The sequence below is a fragment of the Macrobrachium rosenbergii genome, chromosome 2 (assembly GCF_040412425.1).
Source record: "Macrobrachium rosenbergii isolate ZJJX-2024 chromosome 2, ASM4041242v1, whole genome shotgun sequence".
NCBI classification, from domain to species: Eukaryota; Metazoa; Arthropoda; class Malacostraca; order Decapoda; family Palaemonidae; genus Macrobrachium; species Macrobrachium rosenbergii.
The window spans coordinates 55,789,271-55,813,234 of record NC_089742.1 but is presented as its reverse complement, the minus strand read 5'-3'; the positions used below and the strand labels follow the sequence as shown (position 1 = coordinate 55,813,234).

Genomic DNA, 23,964 nt, shown 5'->3' with positions numbered 1-23,964 from the left:
CATAAATATCGCTTGTTTATTTCCTCCAGAACACACGCGTACAGAAATGTGTAGGCAGATGGTTGTTCCATTCACATGTATTTTCTTTTGATAAAAAAAAGTACACGCACACATATATACATATACAGGGATAGATAAAAAATTATTTTTTGAGACACTTTCTTATTTCTTGTAGCATTTCCTTCCATGTTTGGCTGCCATCTTTTATTTTGTAGACGTGATTCATTGTAAGAAAATCCTGGTGCGTCTCGAAAAATTATTTTTTACTCTTTGGTGCATTTTAATAAAAGCGTGTTTGAGAATTTATTTTTATTTTTATTGCATAAAGGTATACACCTTCATGCCTACATAGCATATATATATATATATATATATATATATATATATATATATATATATATATATATATATATATATATATATACATACATATACTGTATATATATACTGTGTGTGTATATTTTTACATATATACATATATAAATATATTATATTTATATATATATAAAAGTATATATATATATCATATATAAATTATATATATAATTACATATATCCTATGTAGGCATGAATGTGTATACCTTTATGTAATAAAAAAACTAAAAAAAATGTTAAAACATGCTTTTATTAAAATGCAATAAGTAAAAATAATTTTTGAGGCACACCAGATTTTCTCCTGATTAATCATGTCTCACAAAAAATAAAAGCGTGGGCATAGACATGTCTCAAAATTATTTTTACTTATTAGTGTTTTTTAATAAGTGTTTCAAAAAATTTTTGACTTTTTTATTTGATTCTTTTTAGTTTTAACAGAATTGTAACCGATTTATGATTGCAGCTAACGAAATTGATATCCTGTCGAGCTAAAGAAGGTTTGAAAAATCCATAGAGTTATTACCTTATTCTAAAGTCAAAAAAGGTATGAAAAATCTAAAGAGTTTCATACAAATCCTGAGATACTGGGAGAGGTCACTGTTGGGTCACTAGAGGTCATTGCTGATCTACTGATCATGTAAGGTTGTATTGTCACCGGGATGGAGTAACCATGCAAAATTTCAAGTCCATCCGATGAAAGGGAACAAGTCGAAAATTGAGTTACAAGATTTGACCCAGACAGACAGACAAACAAACTGAAAAAAGCAAGCTAAATAAAAGTGTATAAAAAACAATATCAACCTGTGACAACATAAGCATTTACATATAACTGCATATTTTTGTCTTAATCCCCAGCCATTATAAAACACCCCATCGTTGTAAAATGAAAACGTTGGCCCGAAAAGAGTATTATCAAGAGCAACGAGTTCACCGAGGTCCCTATCGGCACCTGCCTCCTAACTGACCTGACACCTAAATTAACAACCCGTGCACAAGGGCTCCGTGCAACTCCTTCTACGGGTTTTAATAGGTTTTCGCTTTCTCTGGTCGGTTAATCCTCTCTCTCTCTATCTGTCTCATGACTTCAATGGCCAGTTCTTATAATGACCAAACCCACTTAAGGATGAGCTTCCAGTGCATAATTCCTTGACCTATTCGATTCGATAAAGCCCCGCTAAAGGTCTCTCTCTCTCTCTCTCTCTCTCTACATGTATCTATCTGTCTCATGACTTTCAATGGTCAGTTCATCTAATGACCGAACCCACTTTGGGATGGGCTCCTAACAGGTAATGCCTTGCCCCGCTGAAGGTTTTGTACAGGTAGGACCATCTCCTCTCTCTCTCTCTCTCTCTCTGTATACATATATATATATATACACACATACACATACACACACACACACACACACACACACACATACATATATATATATATATATATATATATATATATATATATATATATATATATATATATATATATATATATATCCTTCTCGGTTCTATGCCGTATTACTTCTTCGGTGCTGTCGAGATAATTGCGAGATTTCAAATGCCCTTCTCCAAAATTTTCTCTTTTCAAGTCCCCCACGGCAATAACTTGCCTCAAAAGAAGTCTCGAATGCCAGATACCTTGAAGAGGCAGTGAGACATCAGACAAACATTAGATGAGGTTCTTCACAAGAGCCAATTATGCATATTGTTAGGTAGGCTGATGGCCACTTTCAATCCTTGCAACAAACTTAAAGCAAAAATAGAAATAACAAGAACCTGATTTTAATCATTCACTCGCTGACTACAAATCGATTATAAAAAGCATGGACGCTATTTCTGTCAAATAAACGAACACCAGGTAAATAAATAAGTATTTACTTTTATAATATAGACAAGTTAAGTTTCAAAGTAAGTTATAACCAACAAAGAAAAATTGTCTTACGTAACTAAACATCAATTCATATTCTGGATCTTTACCTAAAAGGGAACAACGATATTCCCTCCCTTGCCTTAAAGATGAGACGTTCAGTATGTAAATAATGCAAACTGCAACTTGACTATGACTAAGATGAGAGAGAGAGGAGGAGCATCAGAATGCGAAAGCTAAGAAAACACTTCAAGAAGCCAGACGTTTATAGCAAGATATGGTCCCCGCCTTCTCTCTCTCTCTCTCTCTCTCTCTCTCTCTCTCTCTCTCTCTCTCTATCAGAAGGCGAAAGTTTAAACACCTCAAGATGCTATGCGTTTATAGCAAGAAATGGCCACCACCTTTTTTCTCTCTCTCTCTCTCTCTCTCCCATCAGAAGGCGAAAGTTTAAAACACCTAAAGATGCTATACGTTTATAGCAAGAAATGGACACCGCCTTCTCTCTCTCTCTCTCTCGGTGTAAGTAAAGCAAGACCCGTTCCAGCTCTTATCCAAATACGGATGAACGGAACAGCAGAAGTAGCAGCAGGAGCAGCAGCAGCAACAGCAGCAGCGCCAGTAACAAACTTCCCTGCTGAAACTGACCCTAAATATTATGCCCCAAAATGAGTCGTTCTCTATTCTGGGACACGCTCGGAGGATCTTAATTCCAGCAAACCGCATGAAAATATCCTATTAAGGATCGAGGAGGCTGTTCGTGTTACTTCTGTCGTGCTTCTGGAGACATGAGAGAGAGAGAGAGAGAGAGAGAGAGAGAGAGAGAGAGAAGAAGAGAGAGAGAGAGAGAGAGAGAGAGAGAGAGATAAAATATCACAAATAAAGCACCAGTAAATACTGACGTATAATGTTTTTACATCTATGTATATTTAGAAATACTTTCAACATACAGGTTTTATATACAAGGTATAAATACTCAGATACCAGATTATGTGGTAATACACTAAATCAGCTTCTGGAGAAACTCTCTCTCTCTCTCTCTCTCTCTCTCTCTCTCTCTCTCTCTCTCTCTCTCTCTCTCTCTATATATATATATATATATATATATATATATATATATATATATATATATATATACAGTATATACAGTATATATATACGAGTATATATATGTGTGTGTGTGTCTGTGTGGGCATTCTCTTCATCCACGCAATGATCGTATGAATCTACTAACTGGAATTAATGAACGCGTCAAACGCATTTTGCAAATTTTGCATGAATGATCGCCGTTTAATTGTAGTTACAGACATCAGTTCAGTTTTAAGTCAAGAAATCACTCAGTTAAAGATCTATCTTAACCTCTTAAATAATAATAATAATAATAATAATAATAATAATAATAATAATAATAAGAAGAAGAAGAAGAAGAAGAAGAAGAAGAAGAAGAAGAAGAAATTATTATTATTATATACACTTGTAACCTTCACTATTCCTTCTGCCTCTGTGACTGATACATTAACGACTCACTTTCCGAAACACGGATAAGAATGCGAAGCTACTGAGAAAGCATTATCAGACATCATCAGATACCAGACAGGTTTGCTATATTTGGGGCTGTGTGTGTGTTTGTGTGCGTGTGTCTAATTAACATTTACATAAGGTTTATACTTCTGTAAATGGACATGGCAGGTAGTGAATTTGGGAATATACAAGCATAAACCAAATTCTTTTAAATACAAGTCTACTAAGCGAGAGAGGATGCTTTTGATTTTGTTTATATTGTGAAAGCACGATAAGTGACGGTTCCTAAATAACTATTCCGATGTATTCAGAACCTTCCCAAACTATTGCTGTAGTACTAAAGATTATCAAAACATACTTTATATGAAGGTTTCCCATCTACATGTATTTACCATCAACTTTCTGAATTCCTATATATTTAGCTTTTCAGTTTTCTGTAAAAGAAAACTGTTGTGCCGGCTTTGTCTGTCCGTCCCCACTTTTTCTGTCCGCCTCAGATCATCCACCCTCCAGTCATCAAACATACCAAATTGCAGCCCTCTAGCCTCAGTAGTATGTATTTTATTCAACGTTAAAGTTAGCCAGAATTGTGCTTCTGGCAACGATATGGGATATGCCACCCCTGGCCCGTGGTTGAAGTTTTATGGGCCGCGGCTCATACAGCACTGTACCGAGACCAGCGAAAGAGAGATCTATTTTCGGTGGCCTTGATTATTTGTTGTAGCGGCTATACAGAAAACTCTATTGCACCGAAGAAACTTCGGCGCATTTTTTACTTGTTATTCTTATTTCCATTTTCTTTTCAGAACTGACGGATCAGTTAGCCCCAACGGGGTTAGATTTATCTCGATCCGACTCTCTTTGGCTGCTTATTAGCGCGATCTTTTCCACCAATCGCTTCCTATATTCAATGTATGAGTAAAAGTGTACCTTAGTTTTACCAGACCACTGAGCTGATTAACAGTTCTCCTAGGGCTGGCCCGAAGCATTAGACTTATTTTACGTGGCTAAGAACCAAATGGTTACTTAGCAACGGGACCTACAGCTTATTGTGGAATCCGAACCACATTATATCGAGAAATGAATTTCTATCACCAGAAATAAATTCCTCTAACTCTTCATCAGCCGGCCAGAGACTCGAACTCGGGCAGCCGGCCGGAGACTCGAACTCGGGCAGCCGGCCGGAGACTCGAACTCGGGCAGCCGGCCGGAGACTCGAACTCGGGCCTGGCGAGTGCCAGTCCACAGCTCTACCGACTCTCCCAACGAAGAGCATATTCAATATATGGTTGCGTTAAGAGGACAGGGCATTAACTTAAATAAGAGTATTGATATTCTTTTTTTTTTTAACGTAAAATGTTGGTATAGTATGCATAGAAGGCATATTTATACCATACAAGAATACAAGCGCGAAAATGAATTATTTATTTAAAAACAGAGAGAGAGAGATAGAGAGAGAGAGAGAGAGAGACAGAGAGAATACAAACCAGTTTTACGAAATTCTTCCATACTCCCAAGAGAGGCAACGTACCTGAAAATGAGAGAAAAAATCTTAATAAAGATTATCATGATTTACTTCGTTTCTGTTTTCATTATTTTAATATTCTTTTTTCTTTCTTAATATTTATCACACGATAAAATGTGGGTTCGCAACATGCAATGGTAAGCAAAGCAGTTTCCCACAATATCTTACACACAAACACAACTTACTATTGTATAAGCTTAGTAATTTGAGAATCCACTAGTCCTCTTCAGGAGATATACATGTACTCTATAAATAGCCTGTTCTCACTTTTAAAATGACTGATATAAGCGTTTGGGAGTTCACCTGAATATAAATCAGACGTGTACACACAGACAGAAACACACACATACACGGGGCGGGGGGGAGGGGGTGGTTACAGCTTTGGCTCATGTTTACTAGGTCCGTGGATCCCAGCTCTGAGTGGGTGGCAGTACTTGCTATGGTTAAGAAAAGGGGGCATGGCATAACTGAAATACCCTTAAAGACTTCCTGAGAACAGAAACCGGGTGCCCGCACCCTCCCCCCTACTATGGAATATGTAGAACTGGAATATAATATTTAGGCCAAAGGCTTAGCGCTGGGACCTCTGAGGTCATTCAGCGCTGAAAGGGAAATTGACAGTAAGAACGTCTGAAAGGTGTAACAGGAAGAAAACCCTCACAGTTGCACTAAGAAACAGTTGTTACAGAGGGTGAAAAGTCAGATAATGGAAGAACGGGAATATGAATAGAGGTACAGTAAAAGGAATGAAAAAGGTTGCAGCTAAGTGCCGAAGGGACGATGCAAAGAACCTGGAGTAATGCCTACAGTGCACCACGTGAGGCGCACTGACGGCACTACCCCCCTACGGCCCGCCCCAACTATAATGGGAAAAAGGCATATGGCGAAAAGAAGCGTGTGTGTGTGTGTGTGTGTGTGTGTGTGTGTGTGTGTGTGTGTGTGTGTGTGTGTGTGTGTGCTTCCAGAACTGTGGTTGAAACAGATTATAGAAGGAAGAAAATTCGAGACACAGCTAGAGAGGAAACTCATGAAAGAGAAAATTTAACGGTACAGTTTGAATCTATGGCTGGCTGTCTTCGGAAAATAAGACTGAGGTCGACGGAAAAACAAAGGAAGGTGACAAAGAAAAACAAAGCATACAAGAATATTTATAAAGACAGCAGGGAAATATTCAGTAGCCGTGTTACGGAATAAGGAATAACAGACTCGAAATTTTCCTTCCATCGTCGTTCGTTCCTAACCCATTTTATTTCTATGAAATTCATATTCCTAATGATATAAAATACCTTCACACTCTTTAAATTCAGGGGAATTTGAGAGAGAGAGTATAGAGAGAGAGAGAGAGAGAGAGAGAGCCACATAAAAAGAATGGTTGGGCCCTCTGCAACAAAAGCATACCTTCCCAGGCTTCTAGTGTGCAAGATGCCAACCGTATAATGTGACGCTTAAATTATCCTTCAGACGGACTGCCACCTCTAACAAAAGCAGAGCCAATGAAATTCGGCGTTTATGTCAAAAAAGTACAGCCGCGGGGTCGTCAACAGAAGGTCCTACGACAAAGGATCCCGCCAAAGGAGGGGCATCTGCTATTTAATAGTTCTGACCAAATCATCCTTCAACGCTATTCTCCATCAAGGGCAAGTTATGCCCCAAACGCCATAGCTTCCAATAAAAGCGTCCCAGGAGGGAGGACGAGAAATGAAGGCGTAGGCTGCTGGGCGGTTGGTTGGTTGGTTGGTTGGTTGGTTGGTTGGTTGGTTGGCACCCTGAGTTGGCCAAGTGGCACCAGACGAAAAATATGTGGCATAAATTCAAAAGCAAACGCCGTGGAGACGAGGAGCCCTTTTGTCCTGAGATATATTCCAGTTATGTTGCCTCCTTCCTGTTCAAGCCTGTCCCTCTCCTTCCTCCCCTCTTCCCCCTCCTCATGGCCCCTAGTCACAACAGAAGGTCAAAGGGCAAATGAGGAGACTCATGCAAGAGAGAGAGAGAGAGAGAGAGAGAGAGAGAGAGAGAGAGAGAGAGAGAAAGTATCTGACCAATTTGCAATGGTATCACTTGAATGGCGTGGGGGATTACCTCGTCGAGGTCCTCCCGTTTTGAGCACTGATAAATTCACGTCTGTTAATTTCCCCTTATTCTCTCCACCACAGCTGCGATTCACAGCAGTGGACTAACACCCAAGTCCATAATTCACTGTCTGAGGCAACTGGATTACAGACTGAGCCCATAGCGTTCCTTACTCGTCCTCGGAGCGGACATGGGTCTATTCGGTTGTAAACACGACAAGGCCAGAGAGAGAGAGAGAGAGAGAGAGAGAGAGAGAGAGAGAGAGAGAGAGACCCTACAATATCAAGTATACGAAGCATGCAAAAGCAAGCAGCAGCAAGATCCCCGATGCCTGGGAACAAGGATATACAACTGATGCTGGCACAGGAGACGAGAGGAAGTCATCCCCACGCACACACACAGACACACACACACATGAAAGCAAAAGGAGGTGATGTTGATAGTGTTTGACAACTATGATGGTGAGCATGGTGATTCCTCCGATAATGGCAGGAGACAGACAGACAGACGTATAGATAGATGAGGCAGAAATGAAAGCCAAGCAAATATAAATGAACGTATTTTCTTGGCATTTTAGAAAAGAAGAAGAAAACAAAGAAAACAGAAAACTATACAAATATAAATAAACGTGTTTCTAGGGTCGTTTAGAAAGAAGAAAAAGAAGAAGAATAGAGAGAGAGAGAGAGAGAAGAGAGAGAGAGAAGGAGGAGGAGGAGGAGGCCGACAATCATGTAGTTTATAAATCACTTTAATAGTACCATTACGCAGATGCTATCAAGCAGCTATAAAGCTATAAATACTTTCGGCTGTAGAGAGTACATTCTCAACACTCTCCATATCCTGTCTTCTGTATGTGGTACGCACAGACAAGTGAGTATACTTGTGTATCCTTAAACGAGTATACTGTGATGCATACAATTTGCGATAAAGACGGTCGTACATAGTCTGAGCAAAAGCACTGATAGTGATAATGCTCTATATAAAAACATTGCTCAGAAGGGATTCAGAATTGGTAATATAAATATAAATATAAATGCATAGAGCTTAGCTGGGCTGAATAATATACAAAACAAGAACAGATGATCATATGTAATAAAATATATGTAACAGATTTTGGTACGTGCAGTGAAATACTTAATAAAGACGAAACAATTAATAGGGATAATAAAATCAATAAAAAACATAACAGCTCCTAACTCGGAGGTATGAACACGATGGAGTATTATGGATAAAGAAGTAACGCAGATAAACTGTTCGTAACAATGAGTGGAAATAGCATCCTTCTCCCCTGCCCTCCTCCTCCCTCATCCTCTCTCTCTCTCTCCCCTCCTACATCTTCAGTAAAGGCGGAGGTCGACCTTCAGCACCCACTCGCCTATCCCCACCAACTACGCCATCCTCCCACTCCTCCTCAGGAGATCAAGTTACTTCTCTGTGTGTGTTTGTGTGTGGCTGAAACTTTCCTATGCTCCGTTTGGCGTGTATATAATTTTGTTCTCGAATGTAATGATGTGGAAGCTTAACAGGACTATTAGACGGAAATTCCATTCAAATTAAAATTCTCTAGATGTTTTTGATTCCTTTACTTCGACTCTGACGATTATTTGCAGAAAGTGGTATTCTCTCTCTCTCTCTCTCTCTCTCTCTCTCTCTCTCTCTCTCTCTCTCTCTCTCTCTCTCTCTCAGGACAACATCTCTGCTTATGAATGCACTCCCACATTCACGCTTAAAATAAAAATTAAAATATGCTTCACACACACAGTATAAATTAGAAAAAGTGAAGTCCAAAATGTCACAATCTTACAGAAATTTTGTTCTCGAATGTAATGATGTGGGAGCTTAACAGGACTATTAGACGGAAGTTCCATTCAAATAAAAATTTTCTAGATGTTTTTGATTCCTTTGCTTCGACCCTGATGGCTGTTTGCAGAAAGTGGTATTCTCTCTCTCTCCCTCAGGACAACATCTCTGCTTATGAATGCACTCCCACATTCACGCTTAAAATTAAAATAAAAATATGCTTCACACACAGTATAAATTAGAAAAAGTGACTTCCAAAATGTCACAATCTTACAGAAATGAAAACCGACAACCCTTTGAACCATCCAGACAACGTGAAATAACCAACACCCAACCCAAACAAATAAAGTCACAAGAGAATGATTTTAACCAATTACAAAAAATCCCTCTTTTTATCGCCATACCTCTGCCAATTTACTTTTTTTTTTTTAACTTCAAGCATATTATGAGAAAGAGGATGTGCATGCTGGGGTTAGTACTGCACAATAAGATCTGAAATTGAATAAACAAACAGACTGTCTCCAAATACTTTCGTCCCTGGAGACCCAAGTGAAAAGCAGAATGACATCTGACTTTTACCCAAATAACATTGAGATCATTTTTAACTGTAATTAAAGTACAGTCGCGTTAAGTGACCAACGAAATTGATTATAACAGACTCTTTGAAATGGCAACGAGAGTGACGTTATTCAAGAATTCTTTGCTGAAAGGAATTGGATATACAGATATTCCAAAAGATGAATTTACCACACCTCCATGATAAGCATTAAAAAAGATATTTTTCTCTATTTACTGAAGCAAAACGGCCATTTTCCATCAACGCAGAAATAGCAATATAAGAAATGACTGACTTCTTGAGGATAACTAAGAAGCTACCACTTCAAGACTTGGACGATATGGTTAGCATTAGGTTGGAATTCTTCCACTCCTACTAGTACTGAAAATGCATCATAAATATTTCAGTTCTAATGGATTGTAATGTGACATTTACAAAATTGTGCCGTCTCCAGGATGATAATCATACTTAATTAGCAAGACAATTAACTTGACCAAGAATATATATCGCATTCATATGTAAAAAAAACAACGAGCCTTAACGACCAAGCTCTCCCTCTCTCTATCTCTCTCTCAAGCACACAGAGGGATGGGAGTTTTTTTATGAGACAAATTAAATAGTGATGGATGCTGAACCGCTCTGTAAGGAGAGAGAGAGAGAGAGAGAGAGAGAGAGAGAGAGAGAGAGGAGAGAGAATCCTTTACCAACCAGACTAATGTGGTTTCCTTTCTTTACGTCCGGCATCAAATGTTAATGACTTTCGAAAGCAGAATTCCTTTTAAACTAAAATGTTATTTTTAGATTAAGCACCACTTCCACAAGGGACAAGATTTGACCAAAACAGATGGACGGACGCAGAAGTCAAGTTAAATAAAAGCATGTAAAAAACGCAGAGTTATGTAGAACTATACATAATATTTCTAAATGAGAGAAAACGTCATTTTAAACCGCAAAAAAAGAGAAGAAAAACTGCGTGCTTGCGCGCGCGCGTGTAATGGTGTTTCGTTTTTTCACAACTGACCTTATCAGGTAGGGCGAGGGACACCTTAAGAGTCCACATTACCGTCAAGGCATGAGTAGCGCCATCCAAATCTACGTTTGAACAAAAACTAGAGGAGATTTAGAACATTTAATCAATTAAACAACTTTATAACTCATTCAATGTAGCACATCTGTATCATATTTCCACCCGAATGACAAGAGAATACTTTTGCTAATCAACAATGTCAGCTCTTTACCACAGAGACTTTATACTCGTATAAGGGCTTACCGCTTTTCAGAGACACTCATAGTACTAGGTATCAAAAAAGCCCCCGATGTAAATGATACAACATGCAACAATCAACTTTTGTATAGATACAGGAACGTAACTGACTATACTTCCTCAGCGGAAACATGTCAAAAAAGAGGCTTTCAAAACGGCAAGTCTTTACGCAAACCTGGACTCCATTATGGTACTAATGAAATGAAGTACAGCACCCGAGACGCCACGTGACCCTACAAAACCTCTGCTCATCCGGAAGAAGACGAGGAGACTTTGCGAACCTATTCGTTCCCTCCCGTGTTGGTGGCGCTAACTAGGCCCTCCTAATGACGTGACAACCACTGAACAAACAACAGCCAAATGCCAAAACACCTGACGAAGGAGAGGTCTCGGCTTTACACCCTTTAACACAGGCGACCCTCCGCCGACGTGATCATAAAAATGCCACCGAGTAACTCCACTTACTTATAGCCTATGATTGCTCTTCGTCGGGAACAACCGGCCGTGAGCACCTATCGGGAACTGGGAACTCATAGTAGCAGTCTTCATTCATTAATCTGGCTAGTCAATTAATAAAAAAAAAATAAAAAAAATAATAATAATAATAATAAATTTGTTGGCTTACATAGATAATTCGATTTGACAAATACATCCCTCGTCGTTTAAGTCGAGCAACGATTTCACATTGGTTAAAACATAAAAGGGCTCTACACAAACACACACACACACACACATATATATACATATATAATTATGCTTATTACTTAATTGTATCAAACATGAATTATATCTTGTAATATCACTACAAATGAATGGAAATAATTCCTCTGAATTATCATTTTAATAAAGTTTACCATAAAAAAAACAAAGAAAAGAAGAAAATACATAAAAGACAATAAAAAAAAACGGGGGAAGAATTAAAAAAACTAAAAGCGGGTCAAAGAGGCAATCATCCTACGCAATTCCCGCCAAAACATGTCACACGAGAATCCCATCCTACCGATGACGCAATTAACATGTCCTTACTTCTTCTTTTTCTTTTTTCTTTTTTTTTTTTTTGTTTGGCTTCGATGTTGTTTACTTTTAGATTTTTCTTCTTCTCCGAAGTGATCTCTCAGCATCAGGATATCCCCTTGTGAGGTTTATGGTACTAACATGTGATAATCGTATAATATGTTTACATTTCTCCTTTCATTGAGTATAATTAGTTCGATGCAAATCTAGGATTACTTCATCTAGGAAGCCCATTCGCATGTTCTCATATTCATTGTGAATATAACTAATCCTTTACGACTCTCTCTCTCTCTCTCTCTCTCTCTCTCTCTCTCTCTCTCTCTCTCTCTCTCAAGCTTTATCGTGACAGTTGCAGAACATAAATTATTTCCTTTGAAATATTGCTGCAGCCAACATTCTGACGTTACAGTATTTTATAAATAGGCCTATGCTCATTTTAAAAAACTACGTTTATTATCTGGAAATATTTTACTAGAAAACAACAAACAACCATAACAACAGCAGCCATGAACAAGAATAACAGAGCAAAAGCAAGAACGGTGACAACAACAAGAATAATCTCAACAACAATAACAATAATAACCGTACTAAAAAAAAAAGGCTGAAAATAACGTAGGCCTATTCCTGTAATCTAAATGTTAGAAGTTGCAAAAACCAAAAATAAGATATTTAACATGTAGGTCAATGTTACCTTTTAAATTCTATTGAAAGAAAATAATTCCTTTAAGAAATTCATAACAAACTTTATACAATATGATGATTAATTTCTACGGCAACTATAAGCAAAGCGAAGGCCTATTCACGGTAGTTTGAACAAAACAGAGAAGTCCAATCTTAATTCTACGTTTTTTTCTAGTGCACTCTTAATTTATTAATGAAAAAGAAAACCGATAATTCTACTGTGTATACTACAGCTAAGTATATTGGTACATAAATATATTAAGTTTTAATTACTTAAAAAATCAGATTGTCATGCTTATTATATATTTGTAAATATTCGCTATGGAAAAAAAAAACTCTTAATATTATGAGCGTATCATAACGTAAATCAGTCTGCTCCCTTATGCTTATTCGGAAGTAAACAAAACTTGGCAGTATTTTCCTTTAAATTTCAAAACTCGACATAGGAGTTTCGATTGTGTGTTCGTAAATTCACTGTCGTCGAGATATCTGCCGTCTTTTGTTTATATTTCAACCTTCATTCCCATGGGGATGGTACTAAACACGGCGCTCATGCGAGCGATGCTGGTATTAAAGTAAAAATTTACCGATTTTACTAACCGTTATGCAGAAAATTAAGTAAACATGAAGATTACTAGGCGTAACAGCGAAGATCTATTTTAGGGAAAAAGATCAGTGCCGTTCTGGAATCGTCACAATTAGACAATTGTCAGCAGGATAGCCAGCCTACGCCAGGCTAATTTTGGCGCGTAAACACCCCAGTGAAACTTGGAAATGGTTATTTTATATGAAATTAGATTAAAAGTATGTACTGTAAATAGTTCGCAAATGCTGTGCAAAGTGGTTAATCAAACGAAGATGTAATTTCAATTAAAATTTCATATTTAATAAATATCCGTTATTACGTTTTAATAATACAGATATCTGAGAAGACCTAACTCTGCTGCGTGTCATCTCACCGGATGTGTAAACGATTGCAATGAATTCGATTTTATGAATGTATTAACATACAGAAAAATTCTCTAAAAACAAAAGAAAATAAAAGTTTTCATATCTTTGAGAGTCTCGATGTTGTACTGAGAATGGTGAACATATGTGACAATTTATCAATCGGCGATGGGCATTATTCTGCAATGATATTGCACCTGTTCGAACACATCCGTTCTCCAGTCACCAGTGTGATCTCGGGTGCACGTGTGTTACCATAACCACTTGACACCGCTGCGCAACACACTGCTTATTTTATGTTTTACTATTTTCATACTTTTTATCGAAATTTAGATATGCTTTTGATATTTCTTGCTATAATGTTTCTTTTGGATGGTAATGAAGCCTTAGTTTTCAAAATGGTATAATAATCATTCCTAATAATTTATTAATAAAAATAGATACAATTTAACATCTTCGCAAAATAATTGCCAACCAATCAGCATCAAGTGGTGGTTGTGACGTTGCAGTGGGCGGAATCGCTATTGCAAAGCTGCAGGGGACTGATTATAGTCCTAATATACCTCATTACCATGTCATTTATCCCAAAATACCTAGTTTCACTACGAACATAACTAACGCAATCGCAACTTCAGCCTCTCTCTCTCTCTCTCTCTCTCTCTCTCTCTGGATCAAAGTCAACAGTCACTCTTTATGCACTAAAAGACGAAGACTTCTCACGAAACCGAATCAATACTAGACGCCAACAATCACCAATGTCAGCTAAGGGTTGGGGTTTAGTTGGTTGGACATTAGGACGGCCTTATGCCAGCACGGACCTTTGGACAATAGTTGCCGTTAAGAGAAGATAGGAAGGAACGTGGATATGACTACGAGGCCTGGCGGTGATCTATGGGAGCGGAAGATGACGTGTGTGTCCATAAATTAGGCGGTCGTATCTCAGAAATGTTTGTTTTGTGACGTCACTCACTTCGCCAGGAGGAGGATTTAAACCCTCGATTATTTGGTAGCATCAGTTATTGTCAGACCGTAAGGCATTAAGAGATAGGAGCCTTTTGTCTTTAATTAGTGATGAAAAAAACAGAAACTAAATGGGTATGCATGAATAATGTCTGAATAACATTTTACTAATTCGTTTGCGCATGAATTACACAATAAACATTCAACCCTAAGCGACAAAGCAGACTGGCAGTTTAAATATACTAACTAAAATCTTGGGGAGATTTCACGACCATAAACACGAATGCTCTCTCTCTCTCTCTCTCTCTCTCTCTCTCTCTCTATATATATATATATATATATATATATATATATATATATATATATATATATATATATATACACGTACATATTTCTCTGGCTGATGCATATATCATCATCACACGTATCCAGTGATTTGTTGCAATACATATATATATATTTAATTATATATATATATATATATATATATATATATATATATATATATATATATATATAATATATATATATACATATATAATATTTAAATGCATGTGTATGTACTGTATATCTTGAGTGTAAAAGCCGAGGAGATAAACCGTTGTAAACACAACTCAAGAAAGAAAGAGAGAGAGGGAGAGAGAGATTGGGGAAATACATCGTTGAGTCCCTTCCTTGTGCGGACTTAGATACTACTAACTGCAATTACTGAAAACGTTAAAGCTGGACTTGACTTTGTGGTTGCATACAAGGTAGCCAGATCGAATTGGAATTAAGACCAGTACTGGAGACTCTGAAATGACCAGTGGAATTGCATCTTGGTTCTTCCGATAGTGTCCAGGAATTTCATAACTTGCTCTACAACATGTGCATGGGCTGATCTGTGATAGCTGAGATACAGTGGAGCACAGAATGCCACAAAGGAGAGTGGGCCTGTTCCTAGTCGACAGCAAAAATTCACTAAATATAATACGCAAATGTTTTCATTATCACCGCAGAAAAGAAAAAAGGATTAAAAAAGCGAAGTCATCATTATTATTGCCAAAAGCACCACAACTGCAGCCTGTAATAATCACATTAATACCGATGAACTCAAAGTATTTCCTTGCCTCATGACTCCATAACATCGCAATTTACACAAGCAGTGGACACGAATGCATTGCACAACATCCTGATGAACTGAGAATAACAGTGTATAATGTCTCACGCCCCCTTCCCCATCCCATCTCAACCCCCCACCTCCGGGAGCTTATTTTCACAACGCCTCCCTTAACATTTACACGACAGTTGTTTCTGTAGTTAGACAAACAATTCCCCGAACGTCGGGAGGGGGATGCAGAAGGCGATAAATAATATTCTTAACGAAAGCGAGAAGGTCCCAGAGCTGCCGTGTCACAAGACGCCCTTCGGGGTGATACTGTTTTCACCCGGTGATCTCATAGGTCGTTTCCATCATCAGAGTGGCCAGCGCCCTCAGCATAAGCTGCACTGCACAAGAGGATGCGGATGGGAAAGCCGTCTCCCGTTGCAGTTGCCCCTGATGATACGACGTATGACTCGTCAGCAGCCACTCGCTACACACGAATGTTCTGAAAGGAACCGAAGCTAAGCTCAAATTGAGCGCAAGTATCTCCGACCAGCCTCTCTAGTTCTGGATTCGCAGCACCAGAAATAAATATTAGGCAGATTTTTAGTAGACAGCAAACCCGCCCTGAAAATAGTAGGCGAATCTTTTGATCATCAAATTTTGAATTCCTCCAGCTAGTAAGAGCGCCAAGGAAAAAATAAAAAAGGAAAACAATTAATAACGCAAAATCAAGTACTGCAAAACTATATGCAAAACTACCCGCTGAAACTGTTCCCAAAAGATAGACACAATGATAACTAAACAAACGCACAATCACGGAAAAAGACACTCCTGCGGAAGTGACTCCGGCATTAAGACCGTATCAATCAAAACACAGATCGCCAAGCTTCTTTTAAATCCCTTCCCTCAGTGGAAACCAAGCCTCCGTAACCAAAGTTTCATCCCAAGAGACTGTGGATGTAAATGGAAGCCCTTTAATACTTCTTTTAATGACACCGCTTGAGTAAGACAGCACTGTCCACCTCTGTGTCATCCTAGTTCCGCAAAAAAAAAAAAGATGAATAAAAAAAGTTATTGCGCACTACGGTCATTCGCATTCATTGGCAGCAACGCCCTAAAGGCCATAACTTTATCTTCTCTTCTTTATCCTCTTCTATCGGCCACATGATCTTTCAGTTCCCTTTTCTTGAGGAGTCCCGCTGCTTAGTCACACCTTTCTTTTGATTTTTTTTTTTTTATCGTTGTGACTCCCTTGGTCAGTTAGAAGATCTGGCTAGTCACACTTCAATTATAGACTAACTTATTTCTCCTCATTCGTCTAATATGATATGATTTTCCACCAAACTGAGGGTCAGTGCAGCATTGATTCACTTACGAGGTTACATTGCATTTGAAAATGTAATTATCAGCTGGGCAAGGAAGTACTTCATACGGAAAAGTTGGTACAAACAAACACTAAAACTCAATATACACACATAGATTCGTCCAAACAAACATACACACACTATATATATATATATTATATATACAGTATATAATATATATGAATTTTTATCACATCACCGTGGCATTTTATATAGAAACATTAAGCTATAAATGTCGTTTAATATCCAGTTCGGGTCACTTTGAAAATATCACCGAAGGGGAATAATAAGTGATAATGATTTGGTACCTATGTGACTCGAACCAACGACTTCCAGTCGACGTTCAAAACCATGCTATTATTGGGCTTTCCACCCTCGCCATTCTTCCTTTAGACGCGTCCTCCTTTATGCGCCAGTTCTTCCGGTTTACTCTGGTTCCCCTTTCTCGGCCTTTCCTCCCCAAAATAAACATAAATGACGAAAACAGCAAATATTCATCGGTAACCCACACTCATACCTCGTCTCTTTATTTTCTTAATTTTATGATCTTCTTCTTCTTCTTCTTCTTCTTCTTCTTCTTCTTCTTCTTCTTCAGAGATTAGCGAAAATCTAGAAGAGCTTCATTTTCCGTCGATTTTTTCGGCTGCTCTAATGGAATTTCTTACTCTAATTCAGCCTGGTACTGAAAAATAACGTTACAGTAAAATGGATACACCGCGCTTTAACAAGTCTGCAATTTCTTACACAAACGGATGAGAAGTTTAATAAGATAAATCCTCTGTTTATAAATATACGTGTGCAAGACTGTATACATTCATACATCCCTGCATGTACACTGCACTTTGACAAGTACATAATTTGAAACAAAAAATTCATAATATTTATAAAGATGATGTTTACCGATATACATGTGTAAGGCTGGGTGTGTACACACAGTCCAAATCAAATCAGTTTTACATCTCGAACAAGATCAACTGAAGGTGACCTCGTCTGGGCTCGTCATCAGTAAGACGAGATGACACAACGGAAGGTCAACGACTTCCGCCGAAAAGGGTCATGGTCGCAAGGACCCACATTTCGGACAGTAAAGACTTCGAATGGCAGATGGGCGACACACAATGAAAAGGAATAAAAGGAAAAAATTCATCAGAATGAAATCCCAAAAATGCCCAGAAATAAATTAACAAAATGTTGATTCATATACAGTAAAGACTAAGGAAAATGACTGCTGAAGTTAGCAAAAGGGTATAAGCTTACAAAATTAAAAAAAAATTGTTGAATAACAGATGGACAACTCGAACTTTTAAATTATACAAAAAAATGCTTCTAAATTGCCAGCCAAATGTGCACACACACTATATATATATATATATATATATATATATATATATATATATATATATATATATATATATATATATATATATATATATATATAAATATATATATATATATATATATATATATATATATATATATATATAAATATATATATATATATATATATATATATATATATATATATATACATATATATACATATACATATATATATGTGTGTGCATGTGCATCATATCATATATATACTGTATATATATATATATATATATATATATATATATATATATATATATATATATATATATGTGTGTGTGTATGTGTGTGTGTGCATCATATGTATATATACTGTATATATATATATATATATATATATATATATATATATATATATATATATATATATATATATATATATATATATATATATATATATATATATATATGTAATAATGTGTGTGCATCATATGTATATATACTGTGTATATATATATATATATATATATATATATATATAATAACTTGTGTGTGCATAAATGTGACTGTTTAAAGGCGTGTGCACAAAGCGGCTCCTCTTCTCATGTACCACTGATAACAAGAGAAGGATCTTTAAAAATTCGCCTCGGGCATCACCATTCCGTCCTTCCTCTTCGGGCACAAAATTTAGTCGAAATAAAAGTAACCTTTTGAAATGAAATAATTAACACCAAGCAAAACTTGGGTTAACATATTCCTGATAAAAAAAAAGGTTTAGTTTCAAAGCATTTTAAGAAAAAAATTTCTGAAAAGGAAATTTTTTCAATAAACCCCTACTTGGCAACAACGGCCGCTAACGTGTTCCCTCTCTCTCTCTCTCTCTCCACGACCACCATAAAAGAGAATAAAAGCTTTCAACCTTTGCCTAGCACCGAAGCTTGGCCGTACCTGGATACAATCTTGGATAGAATGAAGCCCCTTCCCCTATAACCTCATCAGGCTTTTATATCAAGACAATATCTCCTTGTAAAATTGGCTTTGAAGCCTGAACGAGCTGACAATTATTCAAAGAGAGTATTCAGTACTAAATCATGAAGGTAGGATATTCATAGAAGATATAATAGCATTTTATCACTTATGTAATAAGATGTCAAGTCATTTTAGGTCAAGTGTTTATAAAAAGAAGCGTGTGTTTAACACACGCATGAACAGTACTAAATCATGTTGGTAGGATATTCAGAGAAGGTATAATACAGTACCATTTTATCACTTATCTAATAAAGGTGTCAGGTCATTTTAGGTCAAGTGTTTATAAAAAGAAGAGCGTGTCTAACACGCGCACAAAACCATGAAAATGAAAAGATCAAACTAAAACCGAACCCATTATTTTGGAGTCAAGATATGAATTACTATAAGTTAAACCTTGAAGTTCTTGATCATCCCCGAAAAAATACTGTAAGCTACGATACTTTATTTTTTTAGTAGTATCCGCTTTTAAGGTAGCTTTCCATCTATTCACTATTTAAAGCTCATATTACTACTTTTCCTCAGCCAACCTCACTCACAGAGTCGAAGGTAAGGTGTCCATTCGGTATCTCTGGCCCAATCAAGGGCTTAGTCGAAGCGAATGCATGTCATCCGACAGGCTAAGAATTCATAGCCTACGTCAGTAAACCGCTTAGCGATGGCCTCTCCCTTAAGAAAATATAAAGTTTTAGACGTATCTTCCCCCAGGATCTCGTGATCCCGCCTTTGGATCTTGAAAGAGGAGGCGAAGGAGGGGAGTAATGCACACCCAAAATACTGAAGAAGAAGAAGAAAGAAGAAGAAGAAGAAGAAGAAGAAGAAGAAGAAGAAGAAGATTTATGCCAAAGGCCAAGCGCTGCGACCTATGAGGTCATTCAGCGCTGAAAGGAAAGTTGAGAGTAAAGGAGGTTTGAAAGGTGTAACAGCAAGAAAACCTCGCGGTTGCACTATGAAACAATTGTCAGGAGATGGTGGAAAGAAAGAGAATATGAACGGAGGTACAGTAAAAGGAATGAAAGGGGTTGCAGCTAGGGGCCGAAGGGACGCTGCAAAGAACCTTAAGTAATGCCTACAATGCACCGCATGAGTGCACATCCCCAAATATAGAACCCAGGAATAGCCAGCTCATGAGTTCACGAGTAAACCGCAAAAACTTGCAAGGTTTGTTATTGCTTGAATTTAAGTGCATAACGAGAGTAAACAAATACTAAAAGTAACATTACTTACGATAATAAACTCAGTGGGGAACACGATTATTTTAGGAAAGTATAGGATAAGTTTTAGTAAATACATCATGTTGATATAGAACAGATTTCCAATGACTCATGCATAGTCTGCATCACAGGGGGTTTTATTCAGCCAGTGTATTTACACATCAGAAAAATTTTGAGTATTTATATACAAACTTACGTTGGTTCGTGTATGTTTACCTAAACTCATGACTCATGAAACTATAAAAAGAAATAATATATGCATCTGTTTCTCACTAAATCATTCTTTATAAATATGCCTCAACATAAACTTCAGTTTCTAGCGCATCTTACTTTCCTACAACTAAATTGCAAAGGCCACGGACATAAATTGCTGTCCGATTATACTATGATTTTAGCGTAACTTTCTTGTTTCTATTTTTTTTTTTTTTCAGAGAAATCCGAAGCCACAATTCTGGAACTGGCATAGTTCGATACTTATCATGAGCAATCATCTGTGTTACGAAAAGGAAAACATGGATCTTCCTAATATCAGGAGGCGAGAACATGGCTTGTAATGTTACACATTTTACTCTAAAGGAAAAGACGGTAGTTAATGCTGAACTCTCTCTCTCTCTCTCTCTCTCTCTCTCTCTCGAACATGACTTGTAATGTTACACTTTTCTCTTAAGGAAAAGACAGTAGTTAATGCTGAACTCTCTCTCTCTCTCTCTCTCTCTCTATTTCTCTCTTTCTCTCTCTCTCTCTCTCTCCCGAACATGACTTGTAATGTTACACTTTTCTCTAAAGGAAAAGACAGTAGTTAATACTGAACTCTCTCTCTCTCTCCCGAACATGGCTTGTAAGGTTACACTTTTCTCTAAAGGAAAAGACAGTAGTTAATACTGAACTCTCTCTCTCTCTCCCGAACATGGCTTGTAAGGTTACACTTTTCTCTAAAGGAAAAGACAGTAGTTGATACTGAACTCTCTCTCTCGAACGTGGCTTGTAATGTTACACTTTTCGTTAAAGGAAAAGACAATAGTGAATACTGAACTCTCTCTCTCTCCCTCTCCCTAAAGAACAACCTATCGAAGAAGGAATGATGATCAAACGACTGTAGTGCATACTGAACTCTCTCTCTCTCTCTCTCTCTCTCTCTCTCTCTCTCCAGGAGGACAATAAAAGAACAACGTACCGAAGAAGGAATTATGATCAAATTCAGAAGTGCATACTGAATTCTCTCTCTCTCTCTCTCTCTCTCTCTCTCTCTCTCAGCAATGGTAAAGGACGTCTGTCTCACAAACTGAGGGACCCGTGTTCGATTCTCGACCCGAACGACGATGGGCATATTCCTAAAAGTCCAGTATGCATCTGTTGCCCAAAGCTGTGAAATGTGTTCCTATTTATTAATCTAAAATCGTGAGTCATAGGCAAGATGCAGAGAGAGAGAGAGAGAGAGAGAGAGAGAGAGAAGAGAGAGAGAGAGAGAGAGAGAGAGAGAGCCAGGCGGGTGCGTTTAATACTCCGTCAACTTGTATACTATCAAAGCGGAAGGGCCTCGACGAGGTAATCCTCGTCTCACTGAGGTGAAACCATTCACAGGATATTCTTAAGAGCCTCTCTCTCTCTCTCTCCAGGTCCTTCTGTGAGCCTTATGAGCACATGAAGTAGAAACGACAGATGCGTGTTGGAGCTCGAGTCCTAAAAACCAGTTCCCTTTATAAGTTTCTGAAGTCTTTAAAAGTCAATTTCAGAAACACTTACGGCTTCCCTCTATGGCTCTTGAAAGCCAATCTCACCCCCAAAAGGACCGGAATGACCCAACCCCTCTGACCTCCTGACCTGTCTAAACCTCCCCCCTCCCCCTCTATACTTCCTCTGAGGCAGTGCCTACCAAACATCCCTAATGTCTCCTTCACTGCCCAGCACACATTCGCACCTATTCATGCGTGAGAACATTAGTCACCATGCATGCGGGTGCATGATTCGCTTTATCATGTTACAAGAACACATATAATTAAAGCATTTCTCTATCAGTCTGCCAGTAACCTGAAGTTACACTCAGTGACGGAAGTTAAATATCAAGTTATAAAACTAGCACTTGGAAAGGAGAGAAAACTGCCTACCTCTAAAGATATGTAGTTCGCTGTGAACAAACAAACACACATATCCACACACACCAGCGCACACATACTCACACACACACACACACACACACACACACACACACACACACATATATATATATATATATATATATATATATAGACAGATAAATAGATATATAGATAGAATATAAGGCATGTGGCACCTTATAAGCAACTGTTTCTATTTCTCTAACCGTAACTTCCCTCAGTTTACCGCTAATTCATACATGCAACGTATGCGTGTTTAAACCGCTTTCCAAACAAAAGAGACGGATGAAAAAAACTAACAGAAGGTTGGCTTTCTCTGCAGACCTCTCCACAACGCCCTAAAAGATCCCTGTCCCAGGTGTAAACGTTGCCGAACATCCATAGCATTGATAATAAGCAGGTAGGTGATAATAATAGCACGTAATGAGTGGCTATTGTATGGCCCACGAGAGCGAAGATGCGCCTATACCTGGAATGATATATTCACTCAGATATAAAAACATCATCCTTGTTGGGATGGAAGAGTATCGAGGTCCATACCAGGCCTTTCATATCTTATCATGCTTAGGGCAAGGGCCCGTGGTGGCATAATATAGCTTACCCTAAACCAACCACCAAATTATATAATAACATCTGATCTTATCTCTACACCCTCTGCGCAGATCTCAGCAACATTTGCGCATATATCATGAACGTGAGCGAAAGGTGAAAGTGCTGTGGGTTCTAGATTAGATCCCTTGAGGTAATTGCCTATTATAACAAGTACAAAAAAAGATAAAAATACAAAATTGCGGTTCTGGTGCATGCGAAGGTCAAAGAGCTAAGGAGGGAGGAAGGGAAGGGGTTGGGAGGGGGAGGGGAAAAACAATGACCGTTGCTGGCTTGTCTGGGTCATGAGTACATGATCTGAGGCGGTTAAGCAAGGTGAATTGCTTTCTCTCTCTCTCTCTCTCTCTCTCTCTCTCTCTCTCTCTCTCTCTCTCGATGTATCCACAAAGTAAACGTTTAAAGATATGGTGACAGAGCGCGACACTGCATATCCTACAAAACAGTCGTGGAAATACAGGACATACTGTATTTGCTGATGACTTAGTTCTTCATTGGAGGGGTGGGTAGAGCTCTCGAATAGCACGCTGTTGGCCCAGCGTTCGACTCTCCGACCGACCAATGAAGAATTAGAGGAATTTATTTTCTGGTGATAGAAATTCATTTCTCATAATGGGTTCGATTCTGACATTGCTTGTAGTCCCGTTGCTTTGGGCAACCAGTTGGTT

At 37.9% G+C, this 23,964-nt stretch overlaps 1 protein-coding gene across 2 annotated transcripts in view; it reads right to left on the bottom strand.

The window, feature by feature from the left end:
* Col4a1 (Collagen type IV alpha 1) overlaps positions 1-23,964 on the bottom strand; it is a 250,469-nt gene that overhangs the window by 94,465 nt on the left and 132,040 nt on the right. Inside the window, exon 3 of one of the 2 annotated variants that reach the window (XM_067118825.1) lies at positions 5,241-5,284. The exons of the other annotated variant lie outside the window; for it this stretch is intronic. Coding sequence (XP_066974926.1) covers positions 5,241-5,284 — 44 coding nt within the window. The remainder of the gene's footprint in view (positions 1-5,240; positions 5,285-23,964) is intronic. 2 annotated transcript variants of the gene reach the window in all.